This window comes from Dermacentor andersoni, chromosome 6, assembly GCF_023375885.2.
Source record: "Dermacentor andersoni chromosome 6, qqDerAnde1_hic_scaffold, whole genome shotgun sequence".
NCBI lineage: Eukaryota > Metazoa > Arthropoda > Arachnida > Ixodida > Ixodidae > Dermacentor > Dermacentor andersoni.
The window spans coordinates 179,658,434-179,681,610 of NC_092819.1; the positions used below are offsets into that span (position 1 = coordinate 179,658,434).

The 23,177-nt window shown below is 47.0% G+C and overlaps 1 protein-coding gene across 5 annotated transcripts in view; it reads right to left on the reverse strand.

The window, feature by feature from the left end:
• Window positions 1-23,177, reverse strand: part of LOC126523926 (uncharacterized) — a 185,801-nt gene that overhangs the window by 50,109 nt on the left and 112,515 nt on the right. For all 5 annotated transcript variants that reach the window (XM_055066999.2, XM_055066996.2, XM_055067000.2 and 2 more), the window contains 3 exons: window positions 16,121-16,425; window positions 7,883-8,065; window positions 7,195-7,329 (listed from right to left, as the gene is read on the reverse strand). In XM_055066999.2, coding sequence (XP_054922974.1) covers window positions 7,195-7,329; window positions 7,883-8,065; window positions 16,121-16,425 — 623 coding nt within the window. The remainder of the gene's footprint in view (window positions 1-7,194; window positions 7,330-7,882; window positions 8,066-16,120; window positions 16,426-23,177) is intronic.

Sequence of the window (23,177 nt, forward strand, 5' to 3'; positions counted from 1 at the left end):
TCCTAAGGAAGACAGGTCAGCCCATGAGTTACTAGTAAGAGATCGAAATTTCTCCCAATCAGCTGTCTCAGTCTTCCACCTAGAAGCGTGTGGTGGATATTCGTTTTCTTTCGGTGATCTTAGCAGTATAGGGAAGTGGTCGCTGCCGTAAGGGTTGTCGGTAACTTCCCATTCAAGTTCAGGCAGTACAGACGAGGAGACTATGCTAAGATCTATGGAAGAATAGGTTCTGTTTGCAAGAGAGTAATATGTGTGTTTCTTCTTATTCAACAGACACGCACCAGAAGAAAAAAGGAACTGTTCGACAAGACGTCCTCGCGCATCTATACGAGAGTCGCCCCACAGGTAGTTATGTGCATTGAAATCGCCAAGAACAACATAGGGTTCTGGCAATTCATCTATAAAGGTCTGAAATTCATGCTTGCTTAGCTTATAATGTGGGGGAATATAAAGCGAGGAAATAGTGATAAGTTTGTTCAGCAGAATAACTCGAACCGCCACTGCCTCAAGGGCCGTTCGTAGCTGTACACGTTGACAGGCTATGCTTTTTTGAATTATAATTGCAACACCGCCCGATGATCCGACAGCATCATCGCGATCTTTGCGAAATGTAACATACTGTCGAAGAAAGTTTGTGTATTTTGATTTCAAGTGTGTTTCCTGTAAACACTGCACTTTTGGATTGTGTTTATGGATGAGTTCTTGAACATCATCAAGATTCCTAAGTAGACCTCTGACATTCCATTGAATGATTTGTGTATCCATATTTTAAATAAAATTGGTGCTGTGTTTACGGAAACGGAAGGGATGTCTTAGATTACGGAGCCCTTTCGAGGCCCTGTAACCGGAGTTTTGCTCTTTTTGAAGCGTTCGAGGGAACCTCGCCGCTCCTTAGGCGCCTGGTGCGCCTTGAGGATAGGTGTAGTGTCCATTGCCTCTTGTGAGGCGCCGGACACGTGCTCTTGCGAGCGAGAAGTTTCCCGAGAGGGTCCCGCCTTGGAGGGCAGGACCCCTGCGCCCACCAGCCCGGAGGTCGATGGGGCTCCCTGGGGAATTTGGCTGCGCCGGCCGTTGCCAGCGCTAGAAGGGACCTGGGAGGTTGAGGCAGCCTCGGCTGCGCCCACCTTCGGGGTCGATGATCCCTTTTCCTCGGTTGACGGAGCAGCGCCAGCTGCAACCGCCGCGGGGGCAGATGGCGTAACTGCCGACTAACTGCTAGTGGGTCGGACAGCCGCCGGAGGCCGTTGTGACGCTGCCCCCTGACGCGCCACATCGGCAAAGGTTTTCTTGGGCAGGTATGATACCCGCCTCCGTGCCTCCTTGCAAGTTATGTTTTCCTTGACTTTGATTGCAACAATTTCCTTTTCTTTTTTCCAGGAAGGGCACGACCGCGAGTACGCGGCGTGCTCCCCATCACAGTTTACACAGTGGAGAGCGTTCGCACACGTTTCAGTGGTGTGTTCGTGGGCACTGCATTTCGCACATGTGTGGCGGCCGCGGCAGCTCTGCGAACTGTGGCCGAAGAGCTGGCACTTGAAACATCGCAGTGGATTGGGCACGTACGGCCTAACACGGAGCTTTATGTACCCGCCCTCGATTGACTCGGGTAGGGCACTTGAATTGAAGGTGAGTATTAGGTGTTTGGTTGCAATCTCTTTACCATCGCGCCTCATCTTTATTCTTCTCAGATTGACAGCATTCTGCTCACTAAAGTCCTCTAAGAGCTCTGCGTCTGTCAGGTGAAGCAAGTCATCGTCTGAGACAACGCCGCGGGTAGTGTTCATAGTTCGGTGCAGAGTCACTGTCACTTGAACGTCCCCAAATGACACGAGACTGGGTAGCTTTTCAAATTGTTTCAGATTCTGGAGCTCCAAGAGGAGATCTCCACTTGCCATCCTTGTTGCCTTGTAACCTTGACCAAGAGCCTCAGTTAAGGACTTTGAAACTAGAAATGGGGAGATTGTGCGTACTTGTGTGTCAGACTTTTCCGAGTGAATCACATGAAATCGTGGGAAGTTGGGTCTTTCACGACCAAAGAACTTGAATACATCTTCGGTGCGCCCTCTTTTCTGAGGGCGATCAAGGAGGGGTGGGAAGGAATTCGCCATAGGAGAACTTAATTTTCGGCAATAACGCCAGCCACCCACCATGGAGCCCAACAAGGGGACGTTACAGGGACTGTAAAAACAGGTCCTGCAAACGCCAGCTGTACGTTATCACTATAACCAAATATGAGATAACCTAGGTCGGTTATTCACACAAGGTTAACCCTTGCTGCCTGGAAATATTGGAAGTAAACGGAAGCTACGAGAAGACAGGAAAGATGAAAAAGTAAGAGAAAGACGAAGGCTGGAGGGAGAGAGAGAGGGAGGAAAAGGCAACTACCGATTTTCCCCGGGTGGTTCAGTCCGGGGGTGCCGTCTACGTGAAGCCAAGGCCAAAGGGGTGTGTTGCCTCCGCCGGGGGGCCTTAAAGGTCCGAACACCCAGCATCGGCTCAACCCCCAGGATCCCCTTTTCCCCGGACACGGCTAAGCCACGCACGGTTAAACGCGGGAGGGTCCAACCCTCGTGTGCTCGGGTACGTGGTGTCGCAACACACCCAACGCCTGCAGACGCAGACGCCCCTGCGGGGTCGGTATACGGTATGTCGCTGCATTGCTTCAATGCTGATCGCACTAAACGGGCCCTGAACCACCCCTCAGGCTCGGTGAAAGAACGCAGTCCGCGGGCAGAACACGCTGCTGTGAAAATTTCAGCCAAATTTTGCAATCGTGCACGGCGCGTGGTCCTGGAAAGTGGCACTCAAGGTCACCTTTTTCTCAAACGCTCTCTTTTAATCCGAAACCTGCCCCTGACTTTTTTTCTTGACGCTTTATTTCGTAATATAGCAGAACCGTAATATAGCAGAATATAGCAGCGCTTCTTCCTGATGTTACTGTGTATACTTATTCATGCAGTTTAATAAACAGGCTGACGTAAGCGAAAATCTGCTTTCGAATTCCGATAATAATTACGCAATTCCGGAAGAAGCCGACTATCACCTGCTCACGCTGGGCCGCGGCCGCCCGCGAAGGAATTAAAATTTCGCTACATTGCTTATGGGTGTCGTGGGCGTAGGGTTTTTGCTAACTTTGACTAGTTTTGAACACTCAGCTAGCCTCGAAAGACGGGAAACTTAAGGTCAAACCACAGGCACGCTTGCCAGGACGCGCTCACTACTTGCTGCTCCTGGTAGACGCCTCGCCAGACTTCGCTTCGTATTTAGATACTGATCGCGCTTCCAAATGCGCAGGTTCACTTAGGCTGTCATCCATCGGCCAAGCTAGTGCAGGACAAAGCGGATACGCACCACGTAGTCAAGCTCGTATGCTCCAGTTTGGCATACGAGCTCAGTCTCGTATGCCAAACTGGAGCATACTAGCATGAGCCGGTACCCAAGCCATGTCGTGCACCAAGAAAGCGCTGCGCATATGCACTACAGTTGCATGCACATGTGCTACGCAGCGTACATACCGCGGCTACCGCGGGCTGTCGCGGCGACTCCGATGGCTGGAAGCACAGCAGTTCACTGAGGGCAACCGAATTCGGCGCATTGTAAGCGCGAAAACTAGAAGCTGTAGCGTCTATATTTGCAAAATTAAATTTGAACTACGCGACACGGTGATGTTCGGCAGGCGGAGCGTCACAGCCGTCCCCCACTCCACCGTAGCTTCATGAGTGCAATGCATAAAAGGACAAGTGGAAACACCGCTACGGGGATGTTTGCGAACAGCGACAGGAAGGTTAGCGCTGCCATTTAAAATTTTCTTTTAGAATGAATGATATTTAAAATGTGAAAACAATTCTTTTAGCCTCCATTTCTTTCACTAAAGTTGAACTTGAATTGTTTTACTTTACGGTCATGGTAGAATTATCAGTTTCATAAAATCATGAAGGCTCTACGATCTCTATCTTTCGATTATAGCTTACCTATTATAACATGTTGACTTATTTTAGACTTTACTATAACCTACTTGATTCTTGGCCATTCTCCCAAAGAGGATACCTGCCAGGAGATCACAAGGATCTGCATCTACATCTACATTGATTGCCAATGACTCTGCTCCTGGTAAACATACTGATCTACAATTCGTGGCAAAGTATTTTTGAAATAGCCTATTTAACCTTCAAATGCATTTCTCGACTTGGATAAAAAGCGCTTCAGGGCTCCGATAACGTAGGCCATCATCGTGTGATGCGTTCTGCCAGAATTCTTTTATCTCAATTCGGCTAGAATGTACCCTAGTTTTAATTCGAAGCTGCTTTTGCCTCTTTCTCCCACTTTACGAGTGCCAACGGCTGTTGTGCACATTTAGCTCGTGCCGGACGTACGGCGAACCTGCACGGGATATAGAACAAACCGGGTGGTCGGCACATGTAGGCGACTTCTGCAATCCGGGACGCATGCTCAAACACATCCCTGTCGTCTTTCCATCGTCAAGATCCGAACCACGTGTTTTTAACTGCGATTCATTCTCCTTCATTCGTCGCCGTTCCGTTCTCTCCGCTCTGCCGTCGTCCCCGCGTTGTCATTCGTCGTTGTTCAATCATAGTCTTGCCGTCGTTGTCCCACCGTCATAACTACGAAAGCGTCGTCATTCTGTCGTCGTCATTGTCGTTCAGACCCGCCGTGGTTGCTCACTAGCTATGGTGTTGGGCTACTGAGCACGAGGTCGCGGGATCGAGTCCCGGCCATGACGGCCGCATTTCGATGGAGGCGAAATGCGAAAACACCCGTGTACTTAGATTTAGGTGCACGTTGAAGATCCCCAGGTGGTCGAAATTTCTGGAGTCCTCCACTACGGCGTGCCTCATAATCAGAAAGTGGTTTTGGCACGTAAAACCCCATAATTAAATTTTTTTTGTTGCCGTTCATGGTCGCTTTTTGGTCATCGTTCCATTGTAGGTGTTCCTGTCAGTGTATTCATGCCATCATCGCGCCATTGGCGTTGTACCATCGCTGTAATTGCTTTGTCATCATTCAACCACTGTCATTACTTCGTCATCCTGTGTGGAATCCTCCATATTCGAGTGCCGTAAGTTACGCTGAGCGAGGCGTTCCCATGTGAAAATTTGCCGAATATGGTAATGCGCTATGCACTTCGAAATTGTGATTAAACCAGAACCGCGTTCTTGACAAACACTTATAAAAGCTTATTTTCACAGCACACTGGATCCTCACATTTCTTTGAATATTTTTTTAACTTGCGTGCTGTTGCTGATTACATAGAACAAAGCATAGCTTGTCAACGACATAACCTAAGAAAAAGCAGCTTCTGTGCCTTCTTCCTTTATTCTTAATGACCAATCCTGCTCCCAATCTGAAACTATAGCCAATGCCTTCAACAACTTCATCAAATCTGTTTTTTCTACCGATAATGGCACCAATCCCACATTTTCCGCGCGCCTCAATCTGCCCTCTCTTCCAAATCTTGATGTTTCCTCCTCCGGAGTTCATAACCTCATATTAAAACTTGATGTAACGAAAAGCCCAGGCCCAGACGGCATTCCAAATATGTTCCTAAAGAGGTACTCTCGGAATGGTGCGCAAACTATCTGACTATAGTATTTAAAAAATCAATAGGCTCTACAACAGTTCCCCGGCTGTGGAAATTGGCTAACGTGGTGCCCGTATTCAAGTCCGGAAACAAACAAATATTACCAAATTATAGGCCAATATCTTTACTTTCCACCAGCTCTAAACTCTTGGAGGACATTATTCACAAGCACATTGTGGAATATCTAAATGCAAACAATATTCTTTCCCGATCGCAGCACGGTTTTCGTGCTGGCTATTCCACTGTTACGCAGTTGCTTGAATTTACACACGACATTGCCTCTTCCCTTAACAGCCGAGGACAGCTTGATGCCATATTTATTGACTATTCTAAAGCCTTCGATTTGGTTTGCCATGCTAAGCTTTTAGTTAAACTTCGTACATTTTTTGGTGACAGCAAGCTGGTTGATTGGATAGCTGATTACTTACGGTCGCGCTCTCAATTTGTTACGTTTAACCGCGCGAAGTCGTCAGAGGTACAGATTATATCTGGGGTGCCGCAAGCATCGGTGCTGGGGCCGCTTTTGTTTATTATTTTCATAAATGACGTAGCAGAAATCATTGGAGGTACTCAAGTTAAACTTAGAATGTATGCAGACGACTGCGTTATCTACAACACCATCTCTGATGCTCATGATCAGGCTGCGCTAAATAACGTTTTTTCATTGTTTTGTAACTGGAGTGAAACCTGGCAAATGTCTATTAACTTAAAAAAGACTGTAGCTATGACCTTTTCAAACAAGAAACAGCCCCTTTCTTTTACTTATACTAATGACGGAGTCAGTCTAACACATGTTAAGGAGTTTAAATACCTCGGTGTGACTGTAACATCAAATTTAAAATGGCGCAAGCATGTTGAAATAATCTGCAATAAGGCTCGTCGAAAACGTTGGTATCTCCAACGCACGTTAAGTAACTCAACAAGAGAATGCAAACTGACTGCATACAAAACTTTGGGTAGGCCCATACTAGAATATGCATCGGTTGTTTGGTCACCTCACCTCAAGCACGACATAGCTATGTTAGAATCTGTCCAAAAAAAAGCAATCAGGTTCATTTTTCGTCGCTATGACTGGCAATTCTCGCCTACTTCGCATGCGCACGTTTTAACGCCGCGATCTCTCGAACATCGGCGTTCTTCTGATCGCGTTATCCTTCTTCATAAGATAGTTCACACCGGCTTGAGTGTTCTGGCGCCGATTTCTTTTGTTGCAGCTTCAGCACGCTGTACTCGACGATCTGATCCCCTGAACATTGTGCCCTTCAGGTCGAATATTGATTCTTTTAAGTTTTCCTTCTTTCCGCGGACGGTGGATTTATGGAATAAACTTGACGGGTCTCTGCGCAGACTCGGTACTGAGCATTTTGAAGATGAATTGCGTAATTATGTATTCTGTTAATGTTTTCTTGTATTCTGGTGAATTTTGTTGAACGTATTTGTAATTGCATTTTTTTTTTACTCTGTACTCACTCCTGCTATGTCTCAGAAACTGAGACAGCAGTATTTGTAAATAAATAAATAATAAATAAATAAAAAAGTACGGAACAAAACTTTTAAAGGCTGCCATGTATTCCGCTAACATGGAGCCTGCTCACCTGGGATGCACTGATTGCCGTCTTGGCCCATCGTGTAGGCGTCGGCACATTGGCACCAACCGCGCGAGCAAACGGCAAACTGTGTGAACCAGCGGCACTGGTCGTCTTCAACGCAGCTTTCACCCAGGTGCGATCCTGAGCAGAATAAAACAAAGCACTTCCAGAACCGTTTCACACTAAACAGACGTCACCCTTCTATAGGGGAAAATGACGTTCTAATATGCGTCCTGCTGATAGATTCCAGTAGGACACATCGGTTTTGAAACTTGCGACAACTATATACATTGAAATCAATGTAAAAGAAAACGGCGCGAAATACCTAACGGAGAAAAGTAGCAGTAGAATAGAAGACGAAAACGTTAAATGTCTCCTGGTGAGTTATCTCTTTTTCAAGCTTTCAGATGTGCGTTTCCATTAACCTTTGTCTGCCTTTCTTTACACGCAATGTTTCCGACGCACAAACGCAATTCAAAAAGCGGACAATTCAATGCATCAACTTTCGCTGCTTGCTTGCAGTGAATGTTAGGTCACTAAACAACCTTTTTCTCCTTTGCATTGGTGCAATTATCGTTTCTATATCTACCTAACAAGCCCACTGACTGGCATTCAATTTTGTGCTTGTGATCTCGTTTATTGAGGTGTTTTGGCTGCACTTAACCATGCCGAATACATAATTAACGGCACCCACCTTTTTCACATCTACCCAGTCCCGTACTGTGAATGGGAAATCCTTCAAGACACTGGCACGACCAGCCCGTCGCTGTGGTCCTGTTGGGTGGCCGGTCACGGAAGCACCCAGTGTTTGCGTCCACGCATGTCGGCGTGGACACTAGGTGCAGGCACGGCTCGCCCCAGTGCGCCGCCCGATAGTCTGCAACGATATGTGTCGCTCACTTCAACACGTTCGCGTTTATCCTACAGCCTTGTAAATCAGAGCGCTATTTGCGTGCTTTAGCTTGGTAGCTAACGTGCATTGGGGGCATAGCATCTCCGAGTTTAAAAAAACGTGGCTTCAGAAAAAAAAACGCAATTTAAAAATAAGACCTGCGTAATACCCCGGAAGCATGCGTCATGTACGCCCTTTTTGTGTTCTTCAAATAATTTATATTGTGTAATGTGTGAACGCTGGCCGCTGTTTTATATCCCCGTATATTTAAGCATATATATGTTTGTGACAATACACACGCACCAGAAAACAAATATGCCCATTGCGGAGAGCCGAACACGTAGATGAATACCGGGCAACTCAAGCTGTACATATGTGCCCGTCTGTTCTTGCTTGATGTAGGCCTGACTGTTTAAGTTTGTCATCACACAACAAACTGGAGAAGGTTAAATTTCATCGCTGCTTTGGAACTCCGCTTCAAAGCAGAGTCAGCAATGCAGTGTTCGTACGAATAGGTATCCAATTTTTGTCTCGATTGTAGTGGCGAAATGCAAGATGATTCCACGACATCATGAAATGATTGCAGCGATGCATTGACTGCGACGAATGTTTGATTCTGCAACAACTTCGTGCACTGAAATTCTTTGGTGTTGCGTTACGCGTAACAATGCTCCATCTACAAGCTTTGAAAACAGCCCTTCAACATGATATTTGATGTGGAAATTCACACGTCTCACTTGCAGCTACTATTCACAGCAGCCGCAGTTTGCTCTGAAAGCCGAACGTCGTCTCACCATGAATGCTTAAAACGGAAGCAAACTAGAATTAGCACCTGTTTTGATGGAGTCCGAAGCTGCACGTGAGCTCAGAGACTGGAAAAGCCATGGTGCGTTTATCGCAATGTGCCCTGTATTCCCGCATTATGAACAAACAGGCCACACTATACATTGCTGTAAATTTGACAGAAATGTAGGTCATATTAGTCAAGAAAACATTCTCCACTAGCTGTTGCTTGTAATTGGCAAAAATTATTGACGTATACTGCAGTAGCGATAGCTGCACTCAGCGTGTCCTGGCTTTAGACTTGACTAACAGAGAGTATGGTCTGCGCAAACGTACTTGCTGGTGATGACTTTATTTTTCTCTTCAGGCCTTCATGCCCTCGCTGACAGATGGAAGGCTGTCTGTTTGCACAACGTGAACGCAGTATACGTCAATAATCATCAACACACTCAGTGGGATTTCGAGGGTGATTTATTACACTTATCTTCCGACACCCACGCTGCTTTTTTGCAGTGTTGGTGCACACGTGGGATACGCAATGGACTCCGCATAGAACTTGTCATAGGCAATCATTCAAAACAATCTGTTCCGTAAGTTTCACCCTGCTCTTAAAAAAGTGGCCAACACCCAACCTGAATATGACGACCCATCTTAACGGACAAAAATCATCATATATACAGTACACAATGTCAAAAGCTTGCCGTAACCAATGTCCACATCTCCGTACATGCACTCTCGTTTCCAGGTATTCAGTTAGGGTATGAACTAAAAATCCTTAAAATACGTTTTTAATGCTTACAAAGTTTCAAAAAACTTTGATTTTTGCAGATATCCTTTCAAATATTTCATTTTCTTGCATCTCTTACCTGCGGAATTTGGGTTCTTTTATAGGCGTAGGTCTTCATTTGTGGCTTGTTCGTCGAGCAAAGCTTCACAATATTAGTAATGCAATGCTCTAATGTGGAGTTATTACAGCGAAGCAGTATATAGTGAGCCGATTCGTCTATCCGTCTGTCGCCTGTACGCCGAAAACTCCTCCGGCGCATCGCTATGCCCGTGCGCGACAAAAAAAAAAGAGAAGCGCCCGATTGGCTGCGCCAGTAGTGATGACGTTGCTCCACGTCGCAACCGAGCGCGCGCGCAGCAGTTTCTCGCCTGCTCCAAAATGGGTAGGCCACGCGTCGTACGTACTCCTGAGGAGCAGGCAGCTTTCGATAAACAACGCTACGAGCGGTACCGGAAACCAGCTCGTCTGTTCGTGCCGATGCTGCAGCCTGGGTACAAGAACAGGCTCGTGAAGCCGAGTGCAAGCAGAAACTGCGTACCGAGGATACAGTAGCCTACCAAGCCGCCGTCTAATGCACCGTCGGGATTAACACAGTCCTAAAGAACGGGGCCGCACGTTTCAGCTTCGCTGGTTAACCATCAGTACTGAGTGCCTGCGCGTTAATTTTTTTAGCGGTTGTAGCTTTCTTGCTCTAATCATATCGATCACTGTGCATTTAAGGAGGTTACGGGGTAGGAATTAGAACAATGTAGTTGGGGCCAGAACAGGCACGCGGCAGCATCCCTTTAGTGACTTTCTTTTAAATGTTTAAAGGGTCTTAACAAGACCATTTCTTCGCGAGGAAGCCGAATGACAATTTTTTCTCTTTTTTGGCAATCCCTAAGGATAAGGTTGACCCTTTTTCTGGACATATATTACTTTTCTTTTAGTTTCATTCCACACTCAAAACTTCCAAATGCTTCCAAAGCGGCGTCGCCAAGGCCTACCTCAAAGAAACAGTACACGAGCAACAGCAGCCGCTTGAGAAACAACAACGGTTCGTCCATTACGACAATGAAAACAGATGTGGACGATATCGAAAAGAAGTGCACGCGTTCGCAACCACATTGAAAGGAGCATCTCACGCATCACGTAGGGGGCACAGCAACTCAAGGCAAAGCGTCCGTTCTGCGGTCAAGCGTCGCATCCAAGGCGTGCGTGCCCAGCGAAGGCAGCCAAGTGTTACCACTGCAACGCGAAGGGACACTTCAGCGCGGTCTGTCGCAAGAAGAGCTTCACATCCAGCAAGGTAAAACTGCCTTCACTTGCGAAAGACAATCCATCGTACTTTGTGTGTACGAATCTGTGTTGAGTTGACGCACCTAAACCGAAATGTACTTAAGGAACGTTATGTTCTGCCAACTGTGGATGAGACGCTAGGGTTGTTAAGTGGTGCAACGGTATTTTCAATGCAAGACAAGAATTCTGTCTTTTACCAGATTAAGTGATGCAGCGAAAGTAAGGTGTCACCACGCCATGTCGTAACACGTTTATAACGCCGTACCGAAGGTATTGCTTTCAAAGGCTGCCTGTTGGTGTCACATAGGCGCCCGAGTACCTTTAACAGCGAATGTCCGAAATCTTGACTGGCATGCCTAGAGTTGTCAATTTGATCGATGATATCCTAATTTTAGGGAGCAGGAAAGCAGAACATGACCAGCGTCTTGAGAAAACATTGGAAAAGCTGGAAAACGAAGGTATAACGCTAAAAAAAGCGAAGTGTTGCTTTGGCTTCACAGAAGTAGAGTTGCTGGAATGCCTTATCAATAAGGAAGACATAAAACAAGGTCCAAGCAAAGTATATGCCCTTAAAAACGTTGAACCATAGAGCCTCCTACAATATACTATAGAGGGAACTCTGGCGCTGCAATCATTGACCCGCCATGGTAATGATGGGAAGTACATGTATTTGTCTGATCTTTCTGCTTAAGGATTCAGAAATTTTGTGGCGTTGTATATTACGCCTTATAAGACTTCATTGTCGTGAATTTCAGAGCAGTCTATACTCTTTGAAGTGCAGAAGATGCTTCGAACACGCACACTCGCTACCAATTGCAACAGTTGAGCTTGTCGAGGTGGCCAAGCCGATACGCTCCAAGCATCCCAATGAACTGGCATGCACGTGATAAATTCATAAGGGCGTTTCACATCACTCGTCGATGCACGAGTCTGTGGCTTAACGTTCTCAATATCAGGCTTTCGTGCTAGAGGTCATGTGTTCGAATCGTGCCGTCGGACGACTTTAATTATGTTTACCAATTTATTACGGAGTACATTGTTGGAAATGAGGTGATTACAGTCACAAAGCCGCTTGAAGGCGGAAGGATGATGTTTGGGCAAATTCATGTACTCCCCATAATTGCCATGCTGGCACAACCTACTATTAGTTCCCATAGACACTAGCGCCAGAGTTCCCTCTAGTAATTATTGTATGAAACTCTACACCTAGAACGACCTTGTGACGCAACCGGTGTGCGAAGGCTTGCTGACATGGCTAATCACCTAGCGAGGTTTATTCCTCATCTGTCCCTGATAACCGCTCTGCTGCGCGAACATTTGCAAGCAGGTGGCGAGTGGACATAGGGTAAACCTCTAGAAGAGGATCTGAGTAGCATGAAATAATTGATATGTTCTGTCGTTGCATGGCGAAATATGATCAAAAACACACGTTAATTGTTTCCGCAGATGCCTCTTCATTTGTCCACGGCTCGGTCTTGCTCCAAGAGCGAGGTCATAGTGAGCGCCGTCCAGCGGCGTTTCCCTCCAGGTTATTATCGCCGACGGAGTCTCGTATGGAGAAAGAAGCTCTAGCCCTAGCATGGGCAGCGGAGAAGTTTGAGGGGTATCTCAGAGGACTACAAGTTCGAGACTGACCACAGTCTCGCTACTGGGCAAAGCGCCACTTGATTTTCTTCCTCTGTGTATTCAGCGGTTCCGAATGAGGCAAATGTGCTTCATGTTCAAAGTTGAGTACGTGCCCTGCAAAAATCTTGTCTTGGCAGATACTTTCTCGAGGGCTCCGCTCAAATCAAGCGAGAAAGATCACCAAGCGCGGTCTTTATCTGAATTTGAACGCTCTGCCTAAGGCTGCGTTGATACCGTGGCTGAAGTTAACGTGTTAGAGAAGGTGTCACAGGGTCAGGCAGAAGATACCATCTGGCAAGTGTTGCTTCGCTTGTGCCGAAACGGATGGCCGCATTATCGCCACCTTCAAGTATACATGCAACCATATCGGCAATCTAGGGCGACCATCTCAGTTTGCAATGGGGTCTTGATGAAAGACATGCGCCTAGTCATACCGCATTGTCAAAGGGCCAAAGTCTTGGGTCACCAGGGCATCATTAAATGTCGAGCGCGTGCGCTTGAGTCCGTGTGATGGCCGTTATTAAGCTTGGAACTAGCAAAGTTAGTAAGAAACTGCAGAGAATGTATTTGTCGCGCTAACAGGCTGTACAACCAATGATCTCGTTCGACACCCCGATGCTGCCTTGACAGAAAGGGCGCATTGAACTTTGCGAAATTAAGGGAATGGACTATCTGGTCATTGTTCATTACCTGTCAGGATATCCAGAAGTTGCTCGTCCTGCAGCGACTACCAGTGACAACGTACTAAACTAGCCTAAGAGCATCTTTGCACGGCATGCATGGTATTCCTGAAATCGTGTTTTCACACAATGCAACAAAAGCCTATCTCGTCAACATTTCACTCCTTTCTCAAGAATATGGGCTTCGACATATCGTGTCCAGCCCGAGATATCCACAGGCCAGCGGCGAAGTGGAGAGGATGGTTAAGACGATAAAACGTCTTATTCAGAAATTCCGTGACCAATACCCGGCCTTATACGCGGGCACCCCTGGACCTTTGGGGAAACTACAGCCGAGCTCTTTACGGGCCGCCCGACTGCGCACTACGACTTCCCTGCACCCCATAAAGCTTTCATCCAAGGCAGTCAAACTGAAAAGGGGTTTGCGATGAAGATCGTGCAGTCAGGGAGAAGCAGAGGAGGAATTCAGTCGCCGTCATACGGCCCGAAGTATTCCAACCCTGCTACAGGAAAATACCGTATTTCCTCGATTCTGAGCACCCCCTTTTTTTCGCGATCGCGATGCCCAAAGTGAGGGAGGGTGCTTAGATTCGAAAAATCTAGAATGACCCTCCCCCCTCCCTCCTTTCGCTGCGACATCACGACGAGATGGGTGCGAGAAATAGCATTTTATTTTGCAAACATTCAAAAGAAAAATCGGTGCAGACAGTGAACCCACCACTTGTGTAGGGTGCTCAGTCACTATCACTGCCACTCGAGTTGGTCGCACTGCTTTAACCGCTGCTCTCGGTATCCCACAGCAGGTAGTCTTCCGTTCCGTCGAAGTTGTTTGTGATCGAGCAATTCTTAAATTATTTGACCACAATGTCCACATGGACCCCAAAGTGAGCAAGCGCGTTTGGCGGCCTTGGCTACGCGCTCTTCCTAACAAATAGGAAGGTGCTTAGATTCGCATGCAAACTTTTTTCCTACCTTTCGCGCGAAAATAGAAGGGGGGTGCTTAGAGCCGCGAAAATACGGTAGTGTAAGGGCAAACGACTGAAAAGCAGCACGCGTTGTCCTCGGAACGCCAAGAGGCCAAGGTCCTACGACATTAAAATGCACTCGGGAGTAGAAATCGATATAAATCGGAGGGCTCTCATGCGTCTTGAGCCGAAGGCTGATGACCAGGCAGGATATTACGACTTCCCACAGGGCGTAAGCTTGCCCAACACTGATAGAAATTTGGTCCATCTGCCATGTGAGCAGACTGCCGGGTTAGACGATGGTAGAGGAAGACAGCTTGTTCTAATTGCCTGCGGATCAACCGAGTGCTTACGTGACACACTCGGGAAGAAGAGCGATTGTAGCAGAACAACGTGGATACGAGCCGTGAAAATTTTGTTAGCGTGGCTGAAATGTGCTTGTTGCGCGTCCAGTGTGTGAAGTGCTGTATTGTGTGACCAGTGCGATTTTTTGTTATGCAAGCGCAGCCACATTGCCGGTGGTTCCAAGATTTTTTTTTTTAAAGTGCTCCGGCGTTTCACTGAGCGACGCCCGCATTCCGAGACTGCTGCGGCGTCGGAGTTAACCGGTAATATCACCACCGCCCAGGATGTATAAAGGGATAAAGGGTCTGCTGATATTCAACGGGTGCTTCTTGGTTTGGGACTTGGACGGTTGTCTGCTGTGTTCTTCAAGCAGTGCATCTCTCCTGACATTGTGGCAGTAACGCCAGAGTTTCTTCGGTGACGTAGGTTGACTAAACAAAGTACCTTGTGTATACTGTCACGTAGTAGTTACGTATAAAGAACACAGTGGCAATGCTGTGAAAGACGAAACTAACTTTTATTGGGCGAACTTGGGCCCACAGAAGAGGCTAGACTTAAAGAACGGCGACAGCGGTGAACACAGTCGGCGATCGTCAAAATCTGATTAGCGGGTCAAGCTCGTCGGTTTTATACATCAGTCGACGAATGTTTCAGAGTAATCGCTGGCGCTCGCGTAGCGTGTCTTCCACAAAGTTCTACATTATTTGCCTCGCGCATACATGCAATCGATTACACACGGTATTCAAGGAGACATGTTGTTGGCCTAGTTGGTTGGCATAAAGGAAACCTTAAAGAGGGCAAAATACAGACACGGACAAGTCTAAATAACGCGTTCAGTCTTATCCGTGTCCTTATCGCTCTTTCATTTTAACATTGCAACGCTCGTTCTCCATGGTACAAATTTTGTAGCATCTATCTCTCTTCACAGGCATGTTAATTTATGTGACCAATTACTAGGCGTATTCTGGCGGCTTCCCTAGTGCTGATAATTTGACCATGGCAGACACGTTGTAAGGCCACCCGTTTTCATACGGTGAAAATGTTTAGCGCACATGTGCTACAGCCCCACACACACGGGCGCACGCTCACACACACATGCGCGCACTCGCGTTCGCTCTGCAATTTCTCCTATAATGCTCAGCTCACCAACCGTTTCCGAGCCGCGGGCTCCTTGGTCCTAACCCAACTAAATGACAAGTTTACTGCGATAACATGCTAAACGCCTCAGTTAGATTTGTGCCCGTCTGCCCATCCTTCCTTTCAGTTTCACTTAGGCGAGCGGCGGCGGCCATTTTCGTCATAGTCAAGTTGTCGTCAGTATTGTGTTGTTTTCAGGCGAGCACCAGAATATCACTATTGCCCTCACTACAGCGTGATATACAGTTCACCTACAGAAGCGTCACTGGAATACTCGAGTTCCACTCGACGGAAGTGCGTTTGGGTTTGAGTGAAACGAGCGATAGCAATTTTATCCATTTAACTGCTTCGGGCAGTGATTGGCCAAATTATGACATGGCATCTCATATTTGACTATTCAATAATTGATTGCCACACCTTAAGACAGCTAGTAACGTACCGGCCACGCTGAGGTATACGCTGTCCGGGACCACGCGCACCAGGTTGAGGTTGTTGAGCCTGGCTTTCGCGTCGCACGCGTAGCGGCCAGCGTCGACGTCCCGGAGGTCTCGCACTTCCAGGTAGCTGATGTAACGCCCTTCCGAAAGCTCCTCGAGCCGCGAGTGGCGCCGGCTGTCGTTCGGTATTCGAGCGCCACCCTGGAGCCAGAACATGTCACTGGCCGTGCCGTCACTCACATTTAACTCGCATCGGAAGTTGACGAAGGTTCCGAGACCCATCGTGAAGTTCCTCGGAAACGTTATCCTGCACGAGTCAACGAAACACAAAGCGAACGATTTATTACATACTCGAGAACCGACCGAAGAATTCAGTATGCAAGCTCCTCTCAAAATCCACACCACGCATGCCTCCTGTCCCGCGACCTCTAAAACTTAGCTCCTGAGAGACGCCGGTACTCAAAAAAAAAAAAAAAGTAAGAAAGGTCGCAGTTTGGACCCAAAGGCGAAGCAGTGTTTTCAAAAGCAAATTGTGAGAGAGCTATACAGCCATATTACTTGCAATAAACATTCGATTATTAGTTAAATTGGCAAGCTTGGTTTCCCGCTTGCAAAGGCAAGCAGGAATACATCTGACTCGACCACAGCGGACACGCCGTCAGAACGTTGGCTCGCTAAATAGAGGCAGCAGCAGCGTGGGAACGCTTTGTGCTGCTTATACCTTTAGCGCGTCTCGAATACTTTGAGATTACGCGTCCTCCAACACTAGACGCCTGAGAACACAGCGCACATGAAATCGCCAGTCATATTGGCCCGCATAAACTTTGTACCCCGCTGCACATCACCTAAGTAATGAGTGCTACGCCGTGGCACGAGCACCGACGCCCGTGGATTGAATTTTAGACGCGCCTAGTTAACTTACTTCTCTTCACAACCCCCGTCCCCGCTACCCTTGGTGTACGCTCTGTCCCCTGTTTCTTTTATTATTTCTTTTTTAATCTCATTTTTCTCTATTTCCTTTATCTTTGCCCCACTTTAACGTATGTCCCCTGTTTCTCGCACAATACTGGCCGGAGGGCAAGACAGCTCGCATCAAACCACCATCCTCTTCGGCTCACGCTCATGCGCTTTTGCTCACAGCTAAGCACAAGGCGCCACGGGGTGCCATAGGATCTTATCGCACTTTCACTTTACACGGAACATCACAATCAATCAGATGTCACGTGGTGGTGACGTTGAATAACACAGTAGCAATAGTGTGAACGACAAAACTAACTTTTATTGGGCGAACCTATGCCCAGAAAACAGGCTACACTTATAGCACAACGATAGCGGCGAACACGCTCGGCGATCGTCAACAATCTCATCAGCGGGTCGAGCGCGTCGGCTTTTATACAGCAGTCGTCGAATGTTCCAGACTAATCGCTTGGACCCGCGTGTCTTTCACAAAGTTCTACACCATTCGCGTCACGCGATGATATCAGATAACATAAGGTTCGGCGACAACGGACAGCGGATAGAAGCATCGACAGCTTCCAAGAAACTTCGGATACATGCAGGCGCGTTCCGCGCTGTGCGATAACATTTGTTAGGCGGCGAGACGTGTCTCCCTATAAAGACAAGTACACGTGTCAATATCGACGCCGAAGTGCGCCTGAACTGAACTAGAAATGCTATCTCAATTAAAGTTCACCTGAGCTGTGAAAGTACGGTAATGACAGAAGGCAATTGCCTGTAGCGTTTATACGAACTTGATCGTTAGTTCGTCATCATCTTCTTCTTCAGCAGCCCATTTTATGTCCACTGCAGGACAAAGGCCTCTCCCTGCGATCTCCAATTACACCTGTACTGCGCCAACCGATTCCAACTAGCGCCCGCGAATTTCCTAATTTCATCGTCCCAGCTAGTCTTCTGCCGTCCCCGCCTGCGTTTCCCTTCTCATGATGCCCATTTTTTAACCCTAATGTCCAACTGTTATCTAACCTGCGCATTACATGACCTGCCCAGCTGAATATCTTTCTATTAATATCAATCAGTATATCGGCTATACCCGTTTGCTCTCCGATACAAACCGCTCTCTTTCTGTCTCTTAACGTTTGCGTAGCATTATTCGTTCCATCGCTCTTTGTGCGGTCCTTAACTTGTTCTCAAGCTTCTTTGTCAGTCTCCAACTCTCTGCCCCATATGTCAGCGCTGGTAAAATGCAATAATTGTACACCTTGCTTTTCAATGATAATGGTAAGCTGACATTGTATGCCGTATGCGATCGAACCCATTCTTATTCTTCTATCAGTTTCCTTCTCGTGATCATGTTTCCCTGTGATTAAGTGACCTCTTTGTACGGCCCCAAACTTGTTCTCAAACTTCTTTGTCAGTCTCCAAGAGGTCCGCCCCATACGTAAGCACCGGTAAAATGCAGTGTTTGTACACGTTCCTTTTCAATGATAATGGTAACCTGACAAGGTATGCCGTACACGAATAAGGTAATTTTTATCCTATGAATTTCCTTGTCATAATCAGTGTTCCCTGTGAATATTTGACCTAGAGAAACGTACTCCTTCACAGACTCTAGAGGATGACTGGCGATCATGAACTCTTGTTCCCTTGCCAAGCTATTCATCATTATTTCTTGTGCATATTAATCTTCAACACCACTTTCGCCCTCTCTCTGTTAAGGTCCTCAATCATTTCTTGAAGTTCGTCTGCAGTATTGCTGAATAGAACAATGTCATCGGCAAAGCGATGGTTGCTGAGATACTCGCCATCGATCCATACTCCTAAGCCTTCCCAGTTTAATAGCTTGAATACTTGTTCCAAGCACGCAGTAAATAGCATATAATGCTGGGAGTAAGCTAATGGGCCTATAATTTGTCAGTTCTTTAACGTCTCCCTTTTTGTGGATTAATATAATGTTTGCATTCTTCTAGTTTTCTGGGACCCTTGCAGTCAATAGACACTTCGTATAGAGAGCCGCCAGTTTTTAATGCATTACGTCTCTTCCATCTTTGAATAAAATCGACTGTTATTCCATCGTCTCCTGCTGCTCCTCCACGTTTCATGTCTTGCAAAGCCGTTCTGACCTGATTGCTAGTCATAGGAGGAGTTTCTGTATCTTGTTCATTACTGCTTCGAACGGAGGCATTCTGTCCCCTCTGGGAACTGTACAGGTCAGCATGGAATTCTTCCGCTGTTTTACTATACCTTCGAGATTACTGATAATATTACCCCGTTTATCTTTCAGTGCCTACATCTTGGTTTGTCCTATGCAAAGTTTTCTTCTCACTGATTTCAGGCTGCGTCCATTGTTTACGGCTTCTTCAGTCTGTCTCACGTTATAATTTCGAATATCCCTTGTTTTCTCCTTATTGATGAGTTTTGACAGTTCCGCGAATTCTATCTTATATCTTGAGTTGAGCGCTTTTCTTTTTCGTCGTTTCTTTATTGGGTTCCTTGTTACTTGGGAGAGCTTGCCTACTGGTTACCTAGGTGCCTTTCCTTCCACTTCAATTGCTGCCTCTTAAGCCAGCCTAGTTACGGTTGCATTCATTACCTCTATGGCATCTTCAGCTCTCTGTTCTAAGGCGGCATATTTGTTGGCAAGTACCAGCCTGAATTTGTCTGCTATTACCCTTACTGGCTCTAGGTTGACCGGTTTCCTCTTGACCAATTTTATTCTTTCTCTCTTCAAATTTAGGTGAGTCCTAGCCCTCACTAACCTGTGATCACTGCACTTTACCCCACCTATCACTTCTACATCCTGCACTATGCTGGGATGGGCAGAAAGTATAAAATAAATTTCCTTTCTTGGTTCACCATTAGGGCTTTGTCCGTTCCAGTTTCTGTTGCTACGCTTCCTGAAAAGAGTGTTCATTATTCGCAGCTTATTCCTTTCTGCGAATTCTACTGCAATCTCTCCTCTAGCGTTCCTACAGCGTTCCTCTATCGTTAGTTATACAGCTTTATATCTTACACTGCTTTCTTAGGTGGTATTTGATTTGATGGGATGTGCGTGCGTGTGTGTGTGTGTGTGTGTGTGTGTGTGTGTGTGCGCGTGTGTGTTTGTGTGTGTGTGTGTGTGCGTGCGTGCGTGCGTGCGTGTGCGTGTGTGTGTGTGTGTGTGTGTGTGTGTGTGTGTGTGTGTGTGTGTGTGTGTGTGTGTGTGTGTGTGTGTGTGTGTGTGTGTGTGTGTGTGTGTGAAAGAGAGAGAGGAACCGCACCACTACGATACGGTGCAATAGTAGTGAAGGAGGAAGACGAGGTTTGCAATAAACAGAGCTTCAAATTGTTAACTCCCTTGGTTTTATACACCTAATTTAACCACCGATTTATGGCCAATCCCTCGCTGTAAGTATGTGCCACGGCCTCTCTGGACAACAACAACAACAGTATCGCACGACCGCAATGTCTACAGCGTTGCACTAGTCGACAGGATCAACCGTGTGCTACATCATCTCAACATGAAAGAAAGCCATCAACATCCCGAAGTACTCGCGAGCATTCGAGGACGTTCCCTTTGACAAGTGGCTCCGGCTCTCTGAGGTGAAGACTGCGGCCGATGCATGGACGGAGCGAGACAAGCGGTGCCATTTCTCCAATTACCTTGAAGATGAGGCCTTCCGATGGTGCCTTATTGAGGTGTTCTACAATGACGCGTCTTGAAAGGCCATCACTACATGCATGACACAACGCTTTACATGGGTCATCAGGGATCCTTTCCATCAGTTCATTCATTGACAGCTGAAACTGGGCTAGATCCTGAAGGACTACTACAATTTAAAAAATATGTCTGGGGTGCCTTGTGGACCTAAATGCCGCTCATCTTATATCAGGGCTCATCGACTGCCTTCCTGGCGATATGGAGATGGCCCTTGCTGGGCTTAACCCGTCTACACCAGTGACATGGCTTTCAGCTGCGCTGCGAGTAGAGTCAACTATGCAGCGAATTAAATCACAGCGCTTTCTACCAGGCCAAAACACGCACATCAAGGCAGCAAGTGGCAGCGCCATTAAGCGTCCAGCTAATACGCGGATATTACCCGCCGTGGTTGCTCAGTGGCTATGGTGTTGGGCTGCTGAGCACGAGGTCGCGGGATCGAATCCCGGTCAGGGCGGCCGCATTTCGATGGGGGCGAAATGCGAAAGCACCCGTGTACTTATATTTAGGTACACGTTAAAGAACCCCAGGTGGTCGAAAGTTCCGGAATCTTCCACTACAGCGTGCCTCATAATCAGAACGTGGTTTTGGCACATAAAACCCCATAATATAATTTAATGTTTTCTAATACGCGGATACGAGCACCCCCGTTCAAATGCAAACACTGCGCAATTGACGGCTTGCCCCGACAGATGCACTGGCACAATGAATGTCCACGACGTGCAAGCATTTTCGCGTTCGCTACCAACCAGGGAATCGAGGAGGGCGACCCAAGGCTCTATTAGTTCATTTTGATGCACTGATTAACGGGTACCCTGTCAGCACTACTCTTTATACAGGAGCCACGATTACCTCTATCAGCGAAGCAGTGCTGGCGGCTCTTCACCTTTAAATAATGAGAGATTCATGCATCAATGTTCAACAAGTTACATCACCTATCAAAACTGTGGGTCGCGCCAATCTAAGGATACAGACCAGAAAAGAAAACACAAAGGTGAATTCAGGCACATGTTCTACAAGGCATGCAGAGCAACCTACTTCACGGCTTCGACGGTGCCTGTCTCTTTCACTTCTCTCTTGATCTTGATACCGTGACCCTACGTCAAGGGAATGACATCCTCCACCCTTGTCCACAATACTATTCCACTGCTGAAATAGACGATTGTTTACAGGAAGTTCATGCTTGTGATTTCGTGCACCTAAATGAAACTCACGGGATGGCATTGAAGCAGCTTGTTCGCAAGTACGAGTGCATTGTTTTCCAAATCACAGACTGATATCGGGTGCATCACTAGCGAAACGCATCACATTCCTCTCAACAGCAATGTCCCCGCCCCTATCGATGCTCATAAGCCGATAGCGTCGAAATGGACAGACAAATCAACAACCTTCTCACGCCAGGAATGATACGACTGTCTACGTAAGCGTACGATTTGCTGGCGCTTCTGGCCGAGAAAAAGGACACACGCGTTTGTGCGTAGATTACTGCAAGCTTAACGTCGTGATGGTGCCCGACTATCAACTAATCCCTCGCATCAATGAGGTTCTTGACTCTCGAGAAATCGACGTATTTCTCGACGTTAGCCATAACGTCAGGTTATTGGCAAGTGAGGATGCATCCGTAACATTCCGAAAACGGCCTTTGTCACAAATACTGGTTAATACGAATGGCTTTTCATTCCTTTGGTTCTCCGCAACCCTCCAGTCACTTTCAAAGGGGTTTTCAAGTCCATCTTGACCGAACACCACTTCATGCACATCACGAACTGCTTTGATGACATTCTCGTCTATTCTGAGACTTTCCCAGACTATTTGAAGCATCTATATGCCGTTCTAAATGCTTTTAGAAGCGAATGCATTAAGCTGAAATTAAAGAAATGTCAGTTAGCACAAACCCGTGTGTGCCTTGGACACAGGGTTTCAAATGGCACAGTCACTCCGAAACAAAGCAAGGTGGAGGCAATCCTGCGGTTTCTCACGGCGTCAGACCCTAAAGCGTTACAGCGGTTTCTCGCATCCGCCAATATTTACCGTCGATACATCGCCCGCTTCAGTAAAATTGCTGATCCACTGACACGCGTACTCAGCAAAGACAGCACCTGGAACTGCAACCCTGATTGTGAACTCGCTTTCATTCAGCTTAAGAAATGTGTAACGGAAGAACCCATCCTTGCAATCTACGATACCGCCGAACCTTGTGTGCTTTACTACAACGCGTCCAACAAAGGGATCGGCGCCGTCTTGAAGCAGGCTGATGATGAAGGTCGAGAGCACCCAGTTGCATACCATTCACGCAAGCTGCTATAACATGAAATCAATTGCGCTATCACAGAACTTGAATGCTTAGCAATTATTGATGCCATCCATAAATGGCATTGTTATCTATCTGGAAAACCTTTCACTGA